Genomic DNA, 21291 nt, shown 5'->3' with positions numbered 1-21291 from the left:
TTAATTTTTGTTGTTTTGTGATGGCTGCTGAAGTCTTGGTCATAAAATCTTTTCCCAGTCCAACATCATAAAGAGCTTGCCCCACACTTGGTTCTAAGATTTTTTGCATTTCATGTCTTATATCTCTTATCCATCTTGTGTCAATTTTTGTAAGGGGTGAAATCAGTGTTTTGGGAAAGGAGCAGATACTAGTTGCTCTCTGAAGGTTTGGTAGAATTCTTATGTGAAGCCATCTGGTCTCAGACTTATCTTTCTTGGGAGATTTTGTATAGTCGATGATAATTCAAAGGTTGATACAGGTCTATTCAAAATTTATACTTCTTTCTAGTTGAGTTTAGGAAGATGGCATGCTTCCAGGTATTGGTCCATTACCTCCACATTTTCATATTTCTGAGAATAGAGTTTTTTGTAGTAATCATTGAGGATTTTTAAAAATGTCTATGGTATCTGTTGTTACTTACCCTTTATTGTTTCTTATTGATGTGATTAGAGATAAAACAATATGTTTGACATTAGTATTAGAATAATCTTAGATTGCAGAAACCTGTGAAGATTTTGACTGATGGTCTATTAAGTATATAATTAATTTGGCAAAGAATTTATCTCTTTACCATGGAAACATCTAATTATATTTTTAGGTCATTGAGAATATTCAGTAATTCTTTTTGTTGATGTTATTATCATATGAATCTTTTACATTATTTGTTTTTATTTTGTAATTTGTGTTACATTAACGAAAGATACCTTTTCATATTATATTTTCTAAGTAATATCATGGCTAGTAGTGAAGAAAAATGTATTCTCAAATTCAGCCACTTTACTGAGCCCCTTTATTTAAAATGACAGAGTTTCAAGTAACACTTCTGGATTTCTTAGATAAAAAAAATCATCTTAAGGGCTTTTCTTTCCAATTTTTATATCATATTTTTACTATATTGTGTTACATGATATAAAAAATGACAAAATAACCAGTTAGAGAAAATCTCCACTTATTTTTTTGCTTCAGTGGGAATGCCTGTGGTATTTCCCTATAAGGCATTTACTATAAATAGTCATTCCCACTTAAATGTCAATGTTTCAACAAAAACAGACAACACTTTCCAAAAAAACAACAGAAAACTATATGCCACAGGCAAAATCGCTAAAACCAAGAGTGAAGGTTTGAAAACGTTGTTATCAAAAATTGAAGAAGATAAGATTGCAACCCCTGTTTTCTTCTGAATTCCGTTTGCCTGAAAAATTGTCTTCTAACACTTACCGCTGAGTTTTAATTGGTCTTTCAGGGCTAGGTGTATTTCCTGCAGACAGCAAATAGATGGCTTGTGTTTTTAATCCAATCAGCTAATTGATGCCTCTTCAGTGGTGAATTCAAGCCATTAGCATTTATTGAGATAATTGATAAGTGTTGTAGCATTTTTTTTCATTTTATTTTGTGAAAGTCCATTGCTTCATTTTGCCTTTTGAATCATTATGGAAACTAGGTTCTGTCTTTTAATTTCTGGGTGCTTACTTTGCTGGTGGTCCATTGTGATGGTCAGTGTGTAGACAGGTTGAAGTATTTCCTGTAGAGCTGGTCTTGTTTTGGCAAATTTCCTCAATGTTTGCATATCAGTAAAAGATTTAATTTCTCTGTCAATTTTAAAGCTTAGTTTAGCAGGCTATAGAATTCTGGGCTGGAAATTGTTCTGGTTAAGTAGATTAAAGGTAGATGACCATTGTCTTCTTGCTTGAAAAGTTTCATTAGAGAAGTCTGTGGTCACCCTGATGGATTTGCTCCATAGGTAAATTGGCAATTACTCCTGGCAGCTTGCAGAATCTTTTCTTTTGTCTTGACTTTGGACAGGTTCATCACAATGTGTCTTGAAGAAGCTCTATTAGAGTTGAGGCAACCTGGGGTCTGATATCCCTCTGAAAGGAGCATGTCAGAATCTTTGGTGATATTTGGGAAATTTTCATTTATAATATTCTCTAGTATGACTCCCATTCCTTTGGGGCATTCTTCTTCCCCTTCTGAGATACCTATAAATTGTATGTTTGAATGCTTCATAAAGTCCCATAATTCTGTCAGTGAATTTAGTAACTTCATTTTGAGTGAAAAAACTAAAATAAATTTCTAAAATTCTGCATACAGTAAGATAAATTTAAAATTCCAAACCAGGTAAAAATTAAAAAGAAAAGTATATATGTGATAAAGATAATTTAATTTTAGGAAACAATATAATTATACATTCAAATATCAGGATATTGGTTACTTTTACTCTCAGGCAGGGGGAAGGATAGGAAAGGGATTAAAATATATTTAATCACAGGTGATACTGAAATTTGGGGGACAAGCAGTAAGTTTACAGTATTTGTTGTGCTATTTAAACAAATGTATCAAAACAATAATATAAAATAAATAAAATAAAGTAGTTTTGAAATATATGAATTTTGTGGTTGAAAGTTTATTACCAGAGCTGTTTCTTCATCCTACCTGTTGACTCAGTTTTGATTTATGTTGGCTCCATTTTTGATCAGGTTTCTGTCACTCATGAGAGGACTGTAGGTAGGAGATCGGGGGTCTCTCCTTTCAGAACTCTATTAGGAAAAAAAATGAATTATTTTTCCCCCAAATCCAAAGAAAAGTATGGAGCTTGAATCTCATTTGCTACTAGATTCTTGACTTGATCCTTTCATCTTTCCAGATACATTTTCACATTTTGACAATTATAAATTGAGCTGCAATAAACAGTCTAGTGCAAGTATGCTTATGATAAAAGGAATTTTTTCCTTCTGAGTAGATGCCCAGTAATGGGATTGCAGGATCAAATGGGAGTTCTAGTTTGAATTCTTTGAGGATTCTCCATATTTCCTTCCAAAAAGGTTGTATTAGTTTGCAGTCCCACCAGCAATGAAAAAGTTTTCCTTCTCTCCACATCCACGCCAGCATCTGCAGTTTTGAGATTTTGTGATGTGGGCCATTCTCTCTGGTGTTAGATGGTATCTCAGTGTGGTTTTGATTTGCATTTCTCTAATAATTAGGGATGATGAGCATTTTTTTTTATATATTTGTTAGCCATCCATCTGTCTTCTTTAGAGAAGATTCTATTCATGTCTCTTGCCCATTGGTATATGGGATTGTTGGCTTTTTTCATGTGGATTAATTTGATTTCTCTATAGATCCTAATTATCAAGCTTTTGTCTGATTCAAATTATGCAAATATCCTTTCCCATTGTGTAGGTTGTCTGTTTGCTTTGGTTGTTGTCTCCTTAGCTGTACAGAAGCTTTTCAGTTTAATTAAGTCTCATTTGTTTATTTTTGTTGTTGTTGTAATAGAACAGCAGTCTTCTTCATAAAGTCTTTCCGCAGGCTGATATCTTCCAGTGTTTTCCCTATGCTTTCTTTGAGGATTTTTATTGTTTCATGTCTTAAATTTAATTCCTTTATCTATCTTGAATAATTTTTGTGAGTGGAGAAAGGTATGGGTCCAGTTTCAGTCTTTTTACATGTGGATATCCAGTTCTCCTAGCACTATTTATTGAATAGGGAGTCTTTCCCCCATGGTATGTTCTTGTTTGGTTTATTGAAAATTAGGTAGTTGTAAGATGTTAGTTTAATTTCCTGTTTTCTATTTGATTCCAAATGTCTATGTCTCTATTTTTGTGCCAGTACCATGCTGTCTTGACCACTATGGCTTTGTAGCATACCGAAAATCTGGTATGCTGATGCCCCCCAACTTTGTTTTTATTACTAAGAACTGCCTTAGCTATACAGGTTTTTTTCTGTTTCCATACAAAATGCAGAACCATTTTTTCCAAGTCTGGAGAGTAGGATGTTGGTATTTTAATGGGGATGGCATTGAATTGGTAGATTGCTTTTGGTTTTTATTGAATGCTTTTCCTGCATCTATTGACAGGATCATATGGTCTTTGTTTTTGCTTCTGTTAATACGGTGGATAACATTTATGGACTTGCATATGTTAAACCAGCCTTACATCCCTAGAATGAAACCTACTTCATCTTCATGTATAATTTTTTGATGATAAGCTGTAATCTATTGGCTAGAATTTTGTTGAGAATTTTTGCATCTGTATTCATTAGTGAAATCAGTCTGAAATTTTCCTTTTTAGTTTTTATAATGAGCAAGTAACAATCTTTCTATATCTAAGTGGCTCGCATGCAAAAAAGTATTATAGTGGTAAGGAGCCTGTAGATTAATAGTTTGAAATGCAAAAATTGCCAAGATTTACCTGTGGAAATACAGTTAATAAAAAAAGAGAAACACTCCAGTTAATGAAAACTAATGTTAATGATCCACAGAAAAGAAGCAAACTGAAAAGTGATCCTAAATTGTAGAATCACATTATTAGAAAAGCTCTCAATTATAAAAAAGAAACATAAACCTAAAGCTGATGTTAAGCTGTTTATTTAATTGACATTTGTCAAGTTATGAATCCTCATGTATTATACAAACATACATCATCATAAGTTTTAACAAAGATCCAACTAGTTACATGATTATGGGATTTTCTTCTGTGTTTATAAAACAAAACGTAAAGTCAAGTTGGCTACTTTGCTCTGAAATATTTTAAGACGGTATCATGACGTTTGCTCAACAACAAATAGACGCTAGCTACAGAAATTATGTTGATTAAAACATTTATATTTATCTATCTATTGATTTTTAGCTACAAAATCTTTTTGCTCCACATTGTGCAATTCTTTTACAGGACAAAAGTTAGAGTCTTATCTGTGTTCTAAAAGCATTTTTGACCTTGAGTCATTTTGAAGAGGTAATAACAACATTCATCTGCTTGGGGCTTTAGAGACGGTTAGAACCTTAGGTGTACTGTCACTGTGTATCTGACAGTTGCCTACTTTTCTGGTCCTTCTCTCCACTTTTTACTTGAATCATTATGTTCAACCCACTGGTCTTATATAGTTCCTTGAAAATACCGTGGTAGTTTCTACTTGACAGTTTTCTCTCTCTAGATTTTCCATTCCACTAATCTGTATATATCGATGTCCTTCTGACCATTTTGTCAATTTTTGATGCTGTTCCTTATTATCAAACTCATTAATATATTCAATAAAAATTTTTAAGGAAATCTCAAAAGAATACAAAATCAGCTGAAATTACTTGCTTAGAAAATCCTTCTCTGACTATCAACTATTAAGTACCCTCCAAAAAATGATCATAGCCCTCCATTTCCATTAAATTGCTCTAACAATCACTCTATGGAATTTTTTTATGGGGGGCAGAGTCTCACTCTGTTGCCTATGGTAGTGTGTGGGGGTGTCATAGCTCACAGCAACCTCAAACTCTTGGGCTCAAGTGATCCTCTTGCCTCATCCTCCCAAGTAGCTGGGACTACAGGCACCCACCACAATGCCCAGCTCCTTTTTTTTTTAGAGACAGGGTCTTGCTCTTGATTAGGTTGGTCTGGATCTCCTGAGCTCAAGCTATCCACCTGCCTTTGCCTCCTAGACTGCCAGGATTACAGGTATGAATCATTGTGCCAGACCTGGAACTTTTTATTTATTTTTGAATTGAATTGAATTGAATTATTGACTGTTCTTATTTTCTGCCATACCCATCTGAATTTGGCTATTTGGATTAGAAAAAAAAAAAAAAACTCTTATGTTCTATAATTACTCAAAAAATACTTACTGAAAACCGAATAGATGCCAAGCATAAATAAAAGTGCTTTTCTCACTGGTATCAAGATCAGAGGAGATGGAAAATAACAAAAGTGAACTAGTAATTATGCAAAAATAATTATGTTATTGGTCCGTGTACTATGAAAGTGAACAAGATGTTAAGATAGAAAATAATGGTGGGAATGGAAGAATCTTTCAACAGAGTCATGGGGGAAAGCTTTTCTGTGAAAATGCCACTGAATCTCTCAGCTGCCTCTAGAAGTTAGAGAAACAGCCACCTGAAGAGGGCAAGGCTCGTTCTTAGGCAGAGATGCACAGCTCTGAGATGAGAAAGGCTTGTGCACTTCTAAGGCTGATGCTTAGTAAGGGAGGAGGTGGGGACCTGAGGTTTGTTTGGAGAGGGAGGCAGCAGCCAGGGAATTAGGGAGTCACAGCACAACAGAAGGCATATAAGGCAACAGGAACTAATGGAAGGGATAAAGCAGGAGACATCGTAATCTCTACACTGCAAGTAATCAGAATCATACATCAGACTTTATAGTTTAAAGGGTCCCTCTGGCTGGTGGGAAAAAAACAGACAGTTTACTTCTCATATATTTCTGAAAGAAATACTTCTTTGAAGAAACATGAGACGTTCTCAGCATGATGGTTACCTGCCAACCATAGACTCCCATTTCATCCAAAGTTTCTTCATGGTGTTTTTCACCTCTGTGTTCCTCAGTGTGTAGATCCAGGGGTTTAACATGGGTGTGATGATTGAATCAGACACAGCCATTGCCTTGTCTATGGGGTAAGTGACCACAGGCCTCATGTACAAAAAAATACAGGGCACAAAGAACAAGATGACTACTGTGAAGTGGGAGGCACAGGTGGACAGGGCTTTGAGCCACCCTTCAGAGCTGTAAGACTTCAGGGAGCAGAGGATGACTGTGTTGGGGGCAATTAGGACAAGGAAGATAGCTGTACATATCACCCTATTATTGAGGGTGACTAAGAGGCCCAATATGTGTGTGTTCATGCAGGCAAGTGTCAGCAACTGAAACAAATCACACATAAAGTGATCTATGATATTAGGACCACAGAAGGGTATTTGGGACATGAACAGAAGCTGTGTTGTTGCGTGCATCAATCCCCCCACCCAGGCCCCTCCCACCATCAGATGGCACACCCTGGGTCTCATGATGCTGGTGTAGTGCAGGGGCTTACAGATGGCCACATAGCGGTCATAGGCCATCACGATGAGAAGGATGATCCCCACACCACCAAAGAAATGTCCCGCAAAGAGCTGGGTCATGCAGCCTTCCAGGGAGATGGTTGTGCCTTCAGACAGGGAGTCCACAATCAACTTGGGGGCAATGATGGAAGAGGTGGTGACATCCGAAAGGGACATGAAAGTAAGAAAAAAGTACATGGGTGTTCTCAGACTCTGACTTGTGATTATGGTTACCATGATGGCTAGATTTCCCAGCACTGTGGCCATGTACATGACAAGAAACATGGCAGAAAATACTTTCCGCAGCTCAGGGTTCTCTGTAAGGCCCAGAAGAATGAATTTGGTCACGTTGTTTTGATTTTCCATTGCTCAGGTGCTGATAGGAGTTCTGGCTGAGAGTCGAGAATCCTACAAAAAGACAACATATGATTTATTATTAGTGACTACTTGGCTTCTATGTTTCCAGCACATTGGGTAAGCTGTTGTCTTTTACTCATTTAATTGCCATCCAAGCATTTGCCTCTTAAGAACATGCTGGCTCCCACTCGTCCTCCAGGTGTGAAAGCAAATCTGTCATCACAGTCTGGTTGCTATTTCATTGTCAACCAGGCTCAGTGATGTCCTATACCTGCTATTGACTTTGCCATTTGTATTTAAGGATGTGTGTCACTCAAAGTCAAGATTTAAACTGTGCAGGGAACTTGCATCTGAGTGTCAACTCACACCACCAGCTGCCTTTGTGATATTTCTTTTCAGAGTGGGTCAGCAATGATTTGCTTTTTTCAAAGCTCGTTCCAATAAAGCCAGAAAGCATTGCAATTCAGATTTTTCTTTTTCTTTGTTGCTTTGTTTTCTTCACTTTTATAAATACTTTAGTAGACAAGTATTTCTAAAACTTGTCAGATGTAGCCTATTTCCTTAAATAAGTGGCAGAACTAGAAAATTTAAAATAATGGTAATGGAAATAATTGTGAACTAAGGAAATTAAAGCTAGACTATGGCTAAGAAAAGGGAAGAGTAGGGGCCTATTCCCAGAAGATGGAGCAGATGGCGAAAAGACCCGGAGGTGGGGCCAATGAACATTGTGCACTATAAAACAGCAGAGAGCAAAGGCTTGAATCACAAAAACTGGGTCTTATTTTGACTCCAAGAGAACAATTTAGCTTCATAATTTATCAGCAAGATTTATTATTCTAGTGGGCACTTGCACATAGAAGTGAAAATTTGTATATCAGTATATACAATGTAAAAATATAATTTTGCAACAATTGATCACAACACATAGACATATATCTGTACCTCACATTTAAATCAATGCCATTGATACCATTGCATGCCAGTATATGTGTATGAAGATTTATGCTATTTAAATTTTCTGATATTTTAACAATGCTGCAGTGAAAATTGATGCACGTTTTTGTGTATGTATATACAGTACATGTGTGTGAATGTCTACACATATTGATCTAAGTATTTGATCAAAAATTGATCTAAGTATTTCTTTAAGATAATTTTTTTCAATAAAATCACAGAATCAAAAGACATGAAAATGTTAAATATGAATAGATATTGTTAAATTCTCCTTCACAAATGTTTATTCCCACCAATAATGTAGTAGAATGCTTTCTTCTTTCTATAATTTATTTTTCTGCCCACATACCTTTGGGATGCCTGAGAAATCTACCACTTATACACCCTTATATGTGTCTGGCTACCGAATACTAGGAGGGTTAACTTGATATTCTTATAGGCTAAATAGATAAACCACAAGTTACATTTATTATAACATCTGAGATATTTTTAATTAGCAAAAGAAAGGAAACATTAGGGACTAACATTCTTTGGGATGCTAATATCTTACATCATTATGTGTTACAATACTCCCTCTGGATTGCATAATGAACATTTTTTTTTTTTGGTATTATATGTGTGGTTGATTTAGAAAGGGTTGGACAGATGATTATAATTTACAGAGTCTTATAAAAGGTGGGTGATAGATTATTTCCATCTTTCTGAGCTCCAGGAATCATGATTACAAATTAATTAAAATAATTTAAAAATATATTTCTATATATCTTATGACTATACTGGTCATATAAGAACACTGTAAGAAAGGAACAGAAAAAATTTATAACCCAGTTTTTATAAGTTGATTGTTTCTACAGGACAAAATCTGAATGAACTACTAGCTTTGGAACAACATGATTTTTTGGACTCAAAAATATTTTATAAGCAACAGACACAAAAAAGCCATCATAATTGTGTGGAGAGAGAAGGATGCGACTTAAGGTTTATTTGTTGAAATGACAGAGTAAAGAAAAGTTGATATATCTTTTTTTCTTTTTTAAAGTAAGGCAGCTGGGCAAGATGAGTACTCACTAAGAATTATTGGTACCAGAATCTTAGAAGAGATTATATCTTGTAAATAATTAAAGAAGCTGGGTGCAGTGGCTCACGCTTATAATCCTAGCACTCTGGGAGGCCAAGACAGGCAGATTGCTTGAGCACAGGAGTTCAAGAGCAAGTCTGAACAAGAGCAAGACTCTGTGTCTATGAGAAAAATAGCTGGGTATTTCAGTGGGTGCCTGTAGTTCCACATATTTGGTAGGCTCAGGCAAGAGGATCACTTGAGCCAAGAAGTCTGTGATCGCTGTGAGCTATGATGCCATGGCACTCAAACTGAGGTGGAAGTTCTGCCCGCTACAGAGCTCAAAGTATTTGCTCTTTTCCTGAGACATCTGGGCATAGTGTGGGATGCTGAACACCGAGCCAGTATCAGTGACAACTGGGGAAGAAAGAGGGCATGGGAAGAAAAGGACACTCTACAGGAGGAGGAGGAGCTGTCACCTGGTTCTGACTTTGCCTGGACAATGGTGGTGTTGACCTTCTGTTTGGACTGTGTCTGGTGAGAGGGGGTGCAGACCCCCCAGCTCTGAAAGGGCCCACAAGTGGGAGAGTAATTGCCTAGTGTGGACTGAGTTTGGTGGATGTGACAGTTCCCTGGCCCCAGCTGGGCTGGTGAGCATACACTTGCCAGGTGTGAACCGAGACCTGAGGGCAAGGGCATGGTCCCATAACTCCAACTGGGCCAGTCAGAAGAAGGTTGCTGGGTGTGGACTCACACTGGCTGGCTGGGGCGTGGTCCCCTGAATCGAACAGAGTTGGCAAGCTTGCTGGATATGGACTGAAACTGGCAGGCTTGGGCATGGTCCCTGGTTCCAACTGGGCCAGTGAGCAGAGAAGCGGCTACCAGTGTGGAGTGAGTGTGGCGGGCGAGGGCATGGACCCCTGGCTCCAGTTGTGCTATTGGAGATCCTTGGATCCTCTCTGTTGAATAGGGTTTGTATTGCCTGAGACAATTTGATTGGAACTCATATCTGAGGCTGTCTATCCAGAGACTCTCTGAGGTTAACCTTCAAAGTTCTGTAACCTTCAAAGTTCTGAAGGGTGGTGGCAGAGTGCTGCAGCTGTCTGTATCGCTCCACAGCCAAGATTTAAACCTAATACCATGGCTTCTTAGGATAGGGTAGAGGTTGGCTGATATCAAAACAGAGCCAGCTTGTGCTGTCTCACCAAGTAGGTCCATAGAGTCTCTGGCCCAAACTCTGAAAGGGGCCTTTGTAATGTTGCAGGGGATAAGCCACAGTTACAAGGCCTAGCCCTTTGGTCAGGGGCTGATTATCTCTACTACCTAGGAACCCCAATTCAATCTCACCCTACCAGTTCTAATAACCAAGTGGTGGAAAATAAACATGGTATGGAACCAGTGGAAGAACTCTGGCAACAAGAATAACCAGAGTAGATCAACCCCTTCAAGGAATGACAAAGGAGATACAACTGAAGATGCCATGTATACACAAATGGCTGATGTGTCAGAAATCGAATTCGGAATATGGATGGCAAATAAGATGAATAGAATGGAAGAAAAGTTAGAAATTGAAATCCAAAGAGTAGTTATAAATTTTTCTCAAGAATTAATGAATTCAAAGACAAAGTCACCAAAGATATGGATGCAATGAGAAAAGACATAGCAGAGCTCAAGGAAATGAAAAAGTTATGCGAGGAGCTCCACAATACAGTGGAATCCCTCAGAATTAGACTTGACCAGGGAGAAGAAAGGATCTCTAAAATTGAAGACAAAGCTTTTGAACATTCACAAATGCTCAAAGAAGCACAACAAAAACTAATTATTCCCTGAGAGAGTCATGGGATCGCTCCAAAAGATCAAACATTCATCTTACAGGAATTCCTGAAGGAGAAGAGGATGGTCCTAAAGGCACAGACACTCTACTTCAAGAGAATATGGAGGAGAATTTCCCAAGTATTACAAGAGGTACAGAAATTCAGATAGTAGACTGTTTCAGAATGCCAAGAAGTCCCAATCCAAATAAAGGATCTCCTAGACACATTGTGATTAACTTGCCAAAGTTAAGATGAAGGAAAAAATTCTGCAAGCAGCCAGACATAAGAAAAGCATCACCTACAGAGGCAGAAATATCAGAATGACTGCAGATCTCTCAGCTGAAATGTTTTAAGCCAGTAGAGGATGGTCATTGACCTTAATCTAAAATAAAACAACTTTCAGCGCAGGATCCTATATTCAGTTAAACTGAGTTTCATTTGTGGTGGTGAAATCAAATACTTTAATGACATACACATGTTGAAGAAATTTTCCATAACTAAACCAGCTCTCCAGGATATTATCAGACCCATCCTCCACAATGACCAGCACAATGCTCTCACACCAAAGTAAACTCACTCAGAAATGGTTGAACAAAATATAACTTCCACAGTGGAAAGGATTGAAAATATCCACTGGACCTTCAAAAACCTGACACTGGGAGGAGACAAGACAGCTGACTGAAGCCAGCTTTCCACAGAGGCTCCAGTCCAGAAGGAGAGTTAGAGGAAAAAAATTCAGCAAGTAACCTGGTGGATTTGAGCTGCACTAAGAGAGAAGGTTGTAGAACGCACGTCAACCCCACTGAGGCGAGCTGCAACCACAAGGATATAAACAAAAGGTACAAAATCCATCACCAAGTGGACGGGAGTCCCCTCCCCCATGAGAACAGCTCAGAGTGCCCCTCAAACAACCGGTCAGAGTTCAAAGATCCTCCCACTACACTCCACAGGAGAGACCTTCTAAAAACTAGACCTACCTCCCCCACTAGGGTGCCACGGAGTCCTCCTGCCAGGCATAAAACTGTATAAACTGTATATGGTCTCTACCTGGAATTCGGAGCTCCCAGCACTCCCCTTCTCTCACACTGGGGTCTGGAGGCCAGTTCCAGTCGGTGGGCAGAGAGGGGACTGCACCGGAGTGGCAATTCCCTGAGGCACAGTGCAACAGCCGTCTTTTGGTGACAATACAGCCAGGCATAAGACTGTGTGAAGCTCTGTGTGTTCTCTGCCCACAACCCCAGGCTCCCAGCCCTCCCCGCACTCCCCTCTGCTATTGCTAAAAGGTCTGGAGGCCTGTCCCCCAGGGGTCCAGATTCTTGGGCGATTGCTTGAGGGGTGTAGACAGTGCTGGGCTGCAGCCTGTTGGTGCAGACTCTGGGGTATGGGAGTGGAGAGAGGATGGTTGGCCGGAGGGGAGCTACACGGGAGTGGCCATTGCCTGAGCCATAAAGTAGCAGCCCTCTTTTGCTAGCAATATGGCTCAATACCGAATATTCTGAAGCCACACCCCCTGTCTCCCTGGGCAACCAGAGACTCTGAGTTTGCCTGAGGCAACACCAACTTGCAAAACAGGGAAACTCCCAGGGTGGGGCTGACCCAGAGGTCCGCTTTACTAAACCTAAGATGCACCTGGCCCTCAGGGGATCGTCAGCCTATAGACAATACAAGAGCAAAGACAAGCTGATTTGGAGCCCAATTCAGCTTCTCTTCTGCAGGGGAACCGCAGAGTTGTTCTGTTCTGTTCTGTCAGTAACATTAATCAGGGGCGAGACTGGACCTGAGTGAAAACCCCTCAACCTTCATCAAGCGCCCGAGGTTGTCAGGCCTCACCTCCTCCTGCTGGAGAGAGGCAGAGCGCAGCGATCTGGCAGACTTCCTTGTGATTCAGGTAGGTACAAACTCTTGGAGAACCGATTCACTACAGGCAACAGGATCAGCCAACTGCAGGGCTATCAGGGACTGGATGTGAAGTGGTGCAAGGTGGGGAAGGAGGCAGCAACCTTCCCAGACTGATTTATTGGCTGGGTGGCTTCTCCTGACTGCATGTAGCACTGGAGCAAGCCACACCAGAATAGTCACCAGACCCCTGTGATCCAGTTCCCAAAGACCTCTTAAACTCTCTCACCCGAGACAGGTGAAGACTGAGACAATTGATTTGGACCTTTTTGAACTGAACCAATCTCCTGAGGACAAATCAGGTGGTGCCCTGGGTGCACGGTGGTAGGAAGGTTTGATTTTTCTTTTCCAATTGTTTGCTGGTGGGAGGCGGGGTGACTTAATTGCTGATATTTCTCCACAGCTGAGACTTCAATTCAAAGTATCTGTTTCACTAGGGTGGAACAGAAACCAGCTGAAAACAAGACAGAACCTCTTAGCCCCACCACACCAGACAGGGCCCCAGGTTCTCAGGCCACAACACTGTATAGGCCCTCGACAAAGCCCCAGGGGAAAAAAATCAGAGGGAGTAAAACAACCATGGGGCGGAATCAGTGGAAAAACTCTGGTAACATGAATAACCAGAATAGATCAACACCCCCAAGGAAAGATATGGCAGATGCCATTGATGATCCCATTCATAAACAACTGACTGAGATGTCAGAAATCGAATTCAGAATTTGGATTGCAGACAAGATTAACAAAGTGGAATTAGGAATTCGAGGAGAAATTCAAAAGTTGTCTCAAGAACTTAACGAATTTAAAGACAAAACCACCAAAGACTTAGACACACTGAAGCAAGAATTTGCAGCCCTCAAAGATATGAAAAATACAGTAGAATCCCTCAGCAACAGAATGGAGCTGGAGCAGAAGAAAGGATTTCTGACATCGAAGATAAAGCCTTTGAACGCTCCAAAACCCTCAAAGAGGAAGAGAAATGGAGAGCAAAAACGGATCATTCTCTCCGAGAGCTCTGGGATAATTCAAAGAAGGCGAATATCCGAATCATAGGGGTTCCAGAAACAGATGAAGTGGCCTCGCTGGGCACAGAGGCCCTTCTGCATGAAATTATGAAAGAGAATTTTCCAGACATGCCTAGAGATTCTGAAATTCAGATAGCAGACAGCTTCAGAACCCCAGCACGACTCAACCCCAATAAGACATCCCCCAGGCATATCATAATTAACTTCACTAAAGTTAATATGAAGGAGAAAATCCTCAAAGCTGCCAGGAGAAAGAAAACCATTACCTTCAAAGGGAAGAATATTAGAATGACTGCAGATCTTTGTGCTGAAACTTTTCAAGCCAGAAAAGGGTGGTCACCGACTTTTAATCTCTTAAAGCAAAATAACTTTCAACCCCGGATGTTGTATCCAGCTAAACTGAGTTTCATTTATGATGGAGAAATTAAATACTTTAATGACATTCATATGTTGAAGAAATTTGCCATAACCAAACCAGCTCTTCAGGATATTCTCAGACCTATCCTCCATAATGACCAACCCAATCCTATACCACAAAAGTAAACTCACTCAGAAACTTCCGATCAAACTCCAATTTCCACACTGGCGAAAGGATTAAAAATGCCCACTGGACTTTTGAAAAACTCGATACCCAAAACTTCACCAGACTTATCAATATTCTCCATTAATGTGAATGGCTTAAACTGTCCTCTAAAGAGGCATAGGTTAGCTGACTGGATACAAAAACTCAGGCCAGATATCTGTTGCATACAAGAGTCACATCTTAAAAGACAAATATAGACTCAGGGTGAAAGGATGGTCATCCATATTTCAGGCAAATGGTAATCAGAAAAAAGCAGGTATTACAATTTTATTTGCAGCTACAATAGGCTTTAAACCAATAAAAGTAAGGAAGGACAAGAATGGTCACTTCATATTTGTTAAGGGTAATACTCAACATGATGAGATCTCAATTATTAATATCTATGCCCCCAACCAGAATGCACATCAATTTATAAGAGAAACTCTAACAGACATGAGCAACTTGATTTCCTCCAGCTCCATAATCGTGGGAGATTTCAACACTCCTTTGGCAGTGTTGGATCGATCCTCCAACAAGAAGCTGAGCAAAGAAATCTTAGATTTAAACCTAACCATCCAACATTTGGATTTAGCAGACATCTACAGAACATTTCATCCCAACAAAACTGAATACACATACTTCTCATCAGCCCATGGAACTTACACCAAAATCAATCACATCTTAGGTCACAAGTCTAACCTCAGTAAATTTAAAGGAATAGAAATTATTCCATGCATCACCTTGGACCACCATGGAATAAAACTTGAGCTGAGTAACAATAGGAATCTGCATACTCATACAAAAACATGGAAGTTAAATAACCTTATGCTGAATGATAGCTGGGTACGAGATGAGATTAAGAAAGAAATCTCCAATTTTTTGGAACAAAACAACAATGAAGACACGAACTATCAGACCCTCTGGGACACCGCAAAGGCAGTTCTAAGAGGGAAATTTATAGCACTGCAAGCCTTCCTCAAGAGAATGGAAAGAGAGGAAGTTAACAACTTAATGGGACATCTCAAGCAATTGGAAAAGGAAGAACATTCCAACCCCAAACCCAGTAGAAGAAAAGAAATAACCAAAATTAGAGCAGAATTAAATGAAATTGAAAACAAAAGAATAATACAACAGATCAATAAATCAAAAAGCTGGTTTTTCGAAAAGGTCAATAAAATAGATAAACCTTTGGCCAACCTAATCAGGAAAAAAAGAGTAAAATCTCTAATCTCATCAATCAGAAACAACAAAGATGAAATAAGAACAGACTCCTCAGAAATCCAAAAAATCCTTAATGAATATTACAAGAAACTTTATTCTCAGAAATAGGAAAATCTGAAGGAAATTGACCAATACTTGGAAGCACGTCACCTTCCAAGACTTAGCCAGAATCAAGTGGAAATGTTGAACAGGCCCATATCAAGTTCGGAAATAGCATCAACCATACAAAACCTCCCTAAAAAGAAAAGCCCGGGACCAGATGGTTTCACATCTGAATTCTATCAAACCTTTAAAGAGGAATTAGTACCTATATTACTCAACCTGTTCCAAAAGGTAGAAAAAGAAGGAAGACTACCCAACACGTTCTATGAAGCAAACATCACCTTGATCCCCAAACCAGGAAAAGACCCAACAAGAAAAGAAAATTATAGACCAATATCACTAATGAATATAGATGCAAAAATATTCAACAAGATCCTAACAAACAGAATCCAGCAAACACATCAAATAAATTATACATCATGACGAAGTTGGTTTTATCCCAGGATCTCAAGGCTGGTTCAATATACGTAAATCTATAAATGTAATTCAACACATAAACAAACTTAAAAATAAAGACCATATGATTCTTTCAATTGATGCAGAAAAGCTTTTGATAATATCCAGCATCATAGGACAACAGAAGGCAATTATAATGCAGTGAGAACTAAGGGAAGAGATAAAGCAGGAGACACAATAATCTCTACACTGTGGATGATCTGAAATGTACATCAGAGTTCATAGTTTAAGGAATCCCTTCTGCCTGGTGGGAGAAAACAGGTAAGTCCAGTTCCCATATATTTATGAATGAAATATTTCTTCTTTGGGGAAACACATTATGTCCTTAGCATGATGGCTACTTGCCAACCATAGTCTCATTTCATCCAAAGTTTCTTCATGGCATTTTTCACCTCTGCGTTCCTCAGTGTGTAGATCAAGGGGTTTAACATGGGTGTGATGATTGAACCAGATACAACCATTGCCTTGTCTATGAAGTAAGTGACCACAGGCCTCATGTACAAAAAAATACAGGGTACAAAGAACAAGATGACCACTGTGAGGTGGGAGGCACAAGTAGAGAGGGCTTTGCGCTGCCCTTCAGAGCTGTAAGACTTCAGGGAACAGAGGATGACTGTGTAGGAGGCAATTAAGATAAGGAAGATGGCCGTACACATCACTCCACTGTTGAGGGTGACTAAGAGGCCCAGGATGTGCGTGTTCATGCAGGCAAGTGTCAGCAACTGAAACAAATCACATATAAAGTGATCTATGATATTAGGACCACAGAAGGGTATTTGGGACATGAACAGAAGCTGTATTGTTGCGTGCATCAATCCCCCCACCCAGGCCCCTCCCACCATCAGGTGGCACACCCTGGGTCTCATGATGCTGGTGTAGTGCAGGGGCCTACAGATGGCCATGTAGCGGTCATAGGCCATCACGATGAGAAGGATGATCCCCACACCACCAAAGAAATGCTCTGCGAAGACCTGGGTCATGCAGCCTTCCAGGGAGATGGTTGTGCCCTCAGACAGGGAGTCCACAATCAACTTGGGGGCGATGACAGAAGAATAGATGACATCCGAAAGGGACAAGAAGGTAAGAAAAAAATACATAGGTGATCTCAGACTCTGACTTGTGATTATGGTTACCATGATGGTTAGATTTCCCAGCACTGTGGTCACGTACATGATGAGAAACATGGCAGAAAATACTTTCCGCAGCTCAGGGTTCTCTGTAAGGCCCAGAAGAACGAATTTGGTCACGTTGTTTTGATTTTCCATTCCTCAGGTGCCAATAGGAGTTTTGGCTGAGATTAGAATCTTATAAAAAGACAATGTATGATTTATAATTAGTGACTACTTGGCTTCGTGTGTTTCCTGGACATTGGGGAAGCTGTTGTCTTTTACTCATTTAATTGCCATCCAAGCATTTGGCTCTTAAGAACATGCTAAATAAAGAATTGAATAGATAGGTATTTCATTATACAAGTATACCTCAAGTCTTATTTCCTCTCTTGTAAATTATTCTTCCATATGAAATGTTTCTCTCTCTCTCTTTCTCCTAACTTTATGATTGTTATTTTCAATGGCAAGATGTTTGAGTGCCTAACTCATATTGGAGGCAATTCCTCATTACAAGGAGTAGAATAATCCCATTATTTCATTTATTTTACAGATGAAAGAAATGACGTTCATAAAGTTTAGGAAACATCCAAGATTGTATATCTAGTTACATGTGCAGCTAACATGGGATTATATAATCTGACAATAGAATCAGTGCCCTTTGGACATCAGCATGCTTCTCCAGCAATTATGCTGTGAGCTTATCATTCACCATCACTGTGCTAAATGCATTACAATTATTATTCTGCTTTAAAAGAAACTGGTATGGTAGGTTATTCTTCCCATGTCCTTTGTCAAAAAATAAGGTGATTCTTTTGTAATTTTGTGCTTTATTTGTAAATTTTGAATGATCATCATAGACCTAAAATAGTAATTTATATAATCTTTGACTAATATTTTGTTCAATGATGAAAATTAGAAACCATGATGGTCCAATAGAAATCCAGATCTCCAATACAACCGAATTGAACTAGATCAGCTCAAGTCATTCCTTTCCGCTTCCCCTCTCCCTTAAACAGAGCAAAGGTTTATGAGTATAATAATGACAACAATTAAACAATGAGCTTGTAGGTTGACTACCAGTGTGGCTGGGCCCTGTGCCAAGTCCATTAGATGCATTACCTTAATTGAATCTCAGGATGCCATATGAGGTAGGTGCCTGTATATTCCCATTCTAAAGAGAAACTGAGGCCTTGGAAGTTAAATCCCTTGCATAATAGTATATAATTATTTTGATACGGAGCTGGTGCTTTGATCACAGAGCTCAAATTCTTACCTCCTATGTTCCATTGCAGGAGAAGGGAAGAAGAGGTTATGTGATTACTAAGAAGAGGTTATGTTATTACTACTGTGCTCACAAGGAAAGCTGCAACGAACTGTGTCTCATATTACTGGGGACTTTTAAGCCAAGCTGGCTTCAGGATCTTAGGAACTCTTCCTTTCTTGATGAATTTTTCAACAAGCACAGTTTTACACTGGTAGTTTTTTTTCCAAGAGAATTAAATTGTTTATTAATTAGACATGATAATTCTCAATACATAAGCTTCAGTTTTATCTGTAATTTGTCTGGTACCATTTATTCACAGTAGGTATTTTGCATAGAATATGCCAATAATCATCTTTGTAACCACAAATTCTATGATTTTTCTTGGATGACCCCTTTTAATGGTGAGCTTCAGGTCACACCAGTAAGAATCAGTTCAACTACACTGAGGCTTCTGAAGACAATGCCTTCTCCACCAAAGAAATTTGGAAATGAATTTTTTTTATAGTTTTTTTTTTATTAAATCATAGCTGTGTACATTGATGTAATCATGGGGTACCATGTGCTGGTTTTATATATAATTTTAAATATTTTCATCACACTGATTAACATAGCCTTCCTGGCATTTTCTTAGTTATTGTGTTAAGACATTTGTGTTCTACATTTAGTAAGTTTCACATGTACCCTTGTAAGATGAACAGTAGATGTGGTCCCACCAATTATCCTTCCTTCACCCGTTCTTCCCCTCCCCTTCTCTCCCCTCCCTTGGAACCGGATATCACCCTGAAGGAATTCTGTCTTCACCTTTGTGAAGTTTACCAAAATGGCTTCAGAGTAGACTAATTTTACACAGCACATTAAAATAAGACACATTTATTCAGCATCATGACCAGACCATCACATTTAGCACTTAAAAGAATGAGTGCAAACAAAAAAATTGTACATTAATACCCTTTGTTGAAATTCTTTACCCTTTCCACAGAACAGAAACTAAAATACCCTCTTCACAAGTAAGTAGTCACAACTTGAGGACTGTATTTGTGACTAACTGTACATTGATATCTGGATTAGACACTCTGTGAATGCTGAGAGGTCCTCTTGCTATTGATAACCCTCTCCATACCCATCCCTTACACAAAGTGCAGAGCAAACCCATTAGACTGTGGAAGTGCCCGATATTACTTCTTCTCCTCTCCCTTCCAGCCCAGGAACTGAGCACTTTCTTGCAACAGCCCTTGTTGAGTAAAAAGAGCGCTAGTTTGGGAGTCAAGAAATAAGAGGGTTTTAATCCGGGTTGCGTCATGTCAATAATATGAGCTGTAAATGTGGATGTGCTGTGGCAATCTCTGAGCCCGATGACTCATCTGCAGTGTAAAGAGAGTTCATGAGACGGGCAGCAGCAGGACTGACTCTGCCCACCTCAAGCACACTCATTCCCATTCATTCTTTATTCCTCTGGGTAAAAAGGTCCAAAAAATTGAAAGTACTTGCTCCAGGTAAAATCTGTGCCTTGTCTGCTCATAAGGCTTGGAACCTACAATGACTCCCTACGAGGAGAACTGAACTTTGCTACTTTGACATTCCACTCCCATCACGCGCTACGTTACTGATTGGACTTCATTTCTCTCTGCTCCTCACTTTGCTCCACAATCATGCTTCATGACATACCAACCTCTAGTTTTTCTGCTCCCAGCAAATGTCACCAAATACAGGTACTGCAAACCTACCTCCAAGGCTTGGCCATAGGTCCCAGCTTTTTAATTCTAACCACTCAAAGCCTTGATTTCTGCAGCAGAGCAATTAGTAAATGAGAAACAATAGCTACCATGTTTGTATTGCTTAGTATGGGCAATGATGAAAGGGATTTTTCATGTTTAATCATCAAGAAGAGCCATATGAAGTAAATATCATGATCGTCTGGATTTTTCAAAGAAGAAACTGAAGCTTAGAGAAATTGTGGAATTTCCTCAAAGTTGTTTGCAAGCTGATGATTGACTCCAATTCAGAGTCTATGAACTGTTACACTTTATATCCCCTGATACTTTCACCTCCTTGCTCACAGGACAAGTGAGAATCAAAGGAGGAAAAACACTCATAAATCTTGGAAAAGCAGCAATCATATATTTTATTTTTTTTTTTGTGATCACGTTATAAGTCTATATAAGCTCTGGGCTTACCTCTTCTGTCTATGCCAGTGATTTTCAACAGGTGTGCCATGAGATCTTAGGTATGTGGCAAAAGTTTTAATGATCATTAATTAAATTATTTTCAAAAGAATTCCAAAACACAGTAAATATATTCTGTTGTTTTTACCCTTATTTTGGTCAACATAATTATGTGTGCCATGGAAGTTAAACTAAAGGTTCAAGTGTTCCGGGAGATAAAAGAGGCTGAAAAACACTGGTCTAGGCCTTCAATCAAACAGTCCTTCCCGATGGTCACCTTCAACTTCACCAGCCTAACACTTATACTACCTACTCAGAACTCATTTTTATGTATGTGTATATCATTATTTCACATTTATGACATGTTTCTCTTATTTCTCCTGGGAGATGTTTAATGACTGTTAACATCTTTAACACCTCTCCAAGTTCCCGGTAAATGAATAAAGATTCAATGGGCACCA

General features: G+C 39.0%; 2 protein-coding genes across 2 annotated transcripts; both read right to left on the bottom strand.

Moving 5' to 3' along the window:
- Positions 1–6290: 6290 nt before the first annotated feature.
- On the bottom strand, positions 6291–7220 carry LOC128564620 (olfactory receptor 4C6-like). Its single transcript, XM_053560106.1, has one exon. It carries the CDS (start codon positions 7218–7220, stop codon positions 6291–6293), a length of 930 nt encoding a protein of 309 aa, XP_053416081.1.
- Positions 7221–16651: 9431 nt separating this feature from the next.
- LOC128564577 (olfactory receptor 4C6-like) lies at positions 16652–17560 on the bottom strand. The gene has a single exon (XM_053560029.1). The coding sequence runs from the start codon at positions 17558–17560 to the stop codon at positions 16652–16654; it is 909 nt and encodes a 302-aa protein (XP_053416004.1).
- Between the last annotated feature and the right edge of the window lie 3731 nt (positions 17561–21291).

Source organism: Nycticebus coucang, chromosome 14, assembly GCF_027406575.1.
Source record: "Nycticebus coucang isolate mNycCou1 chromosome 14, mNycCou1.pri, whole genome shotgun sequence".
Lineage (NCBI taxonomy): Eukaryota > Metazoa > Chordata > Mammalia > Primates > Lorisidae > Nycticebus > Nycticebus coucang.
This window is presented reverse-complemented; position numbering and strand designations above follow the sequence as displayed.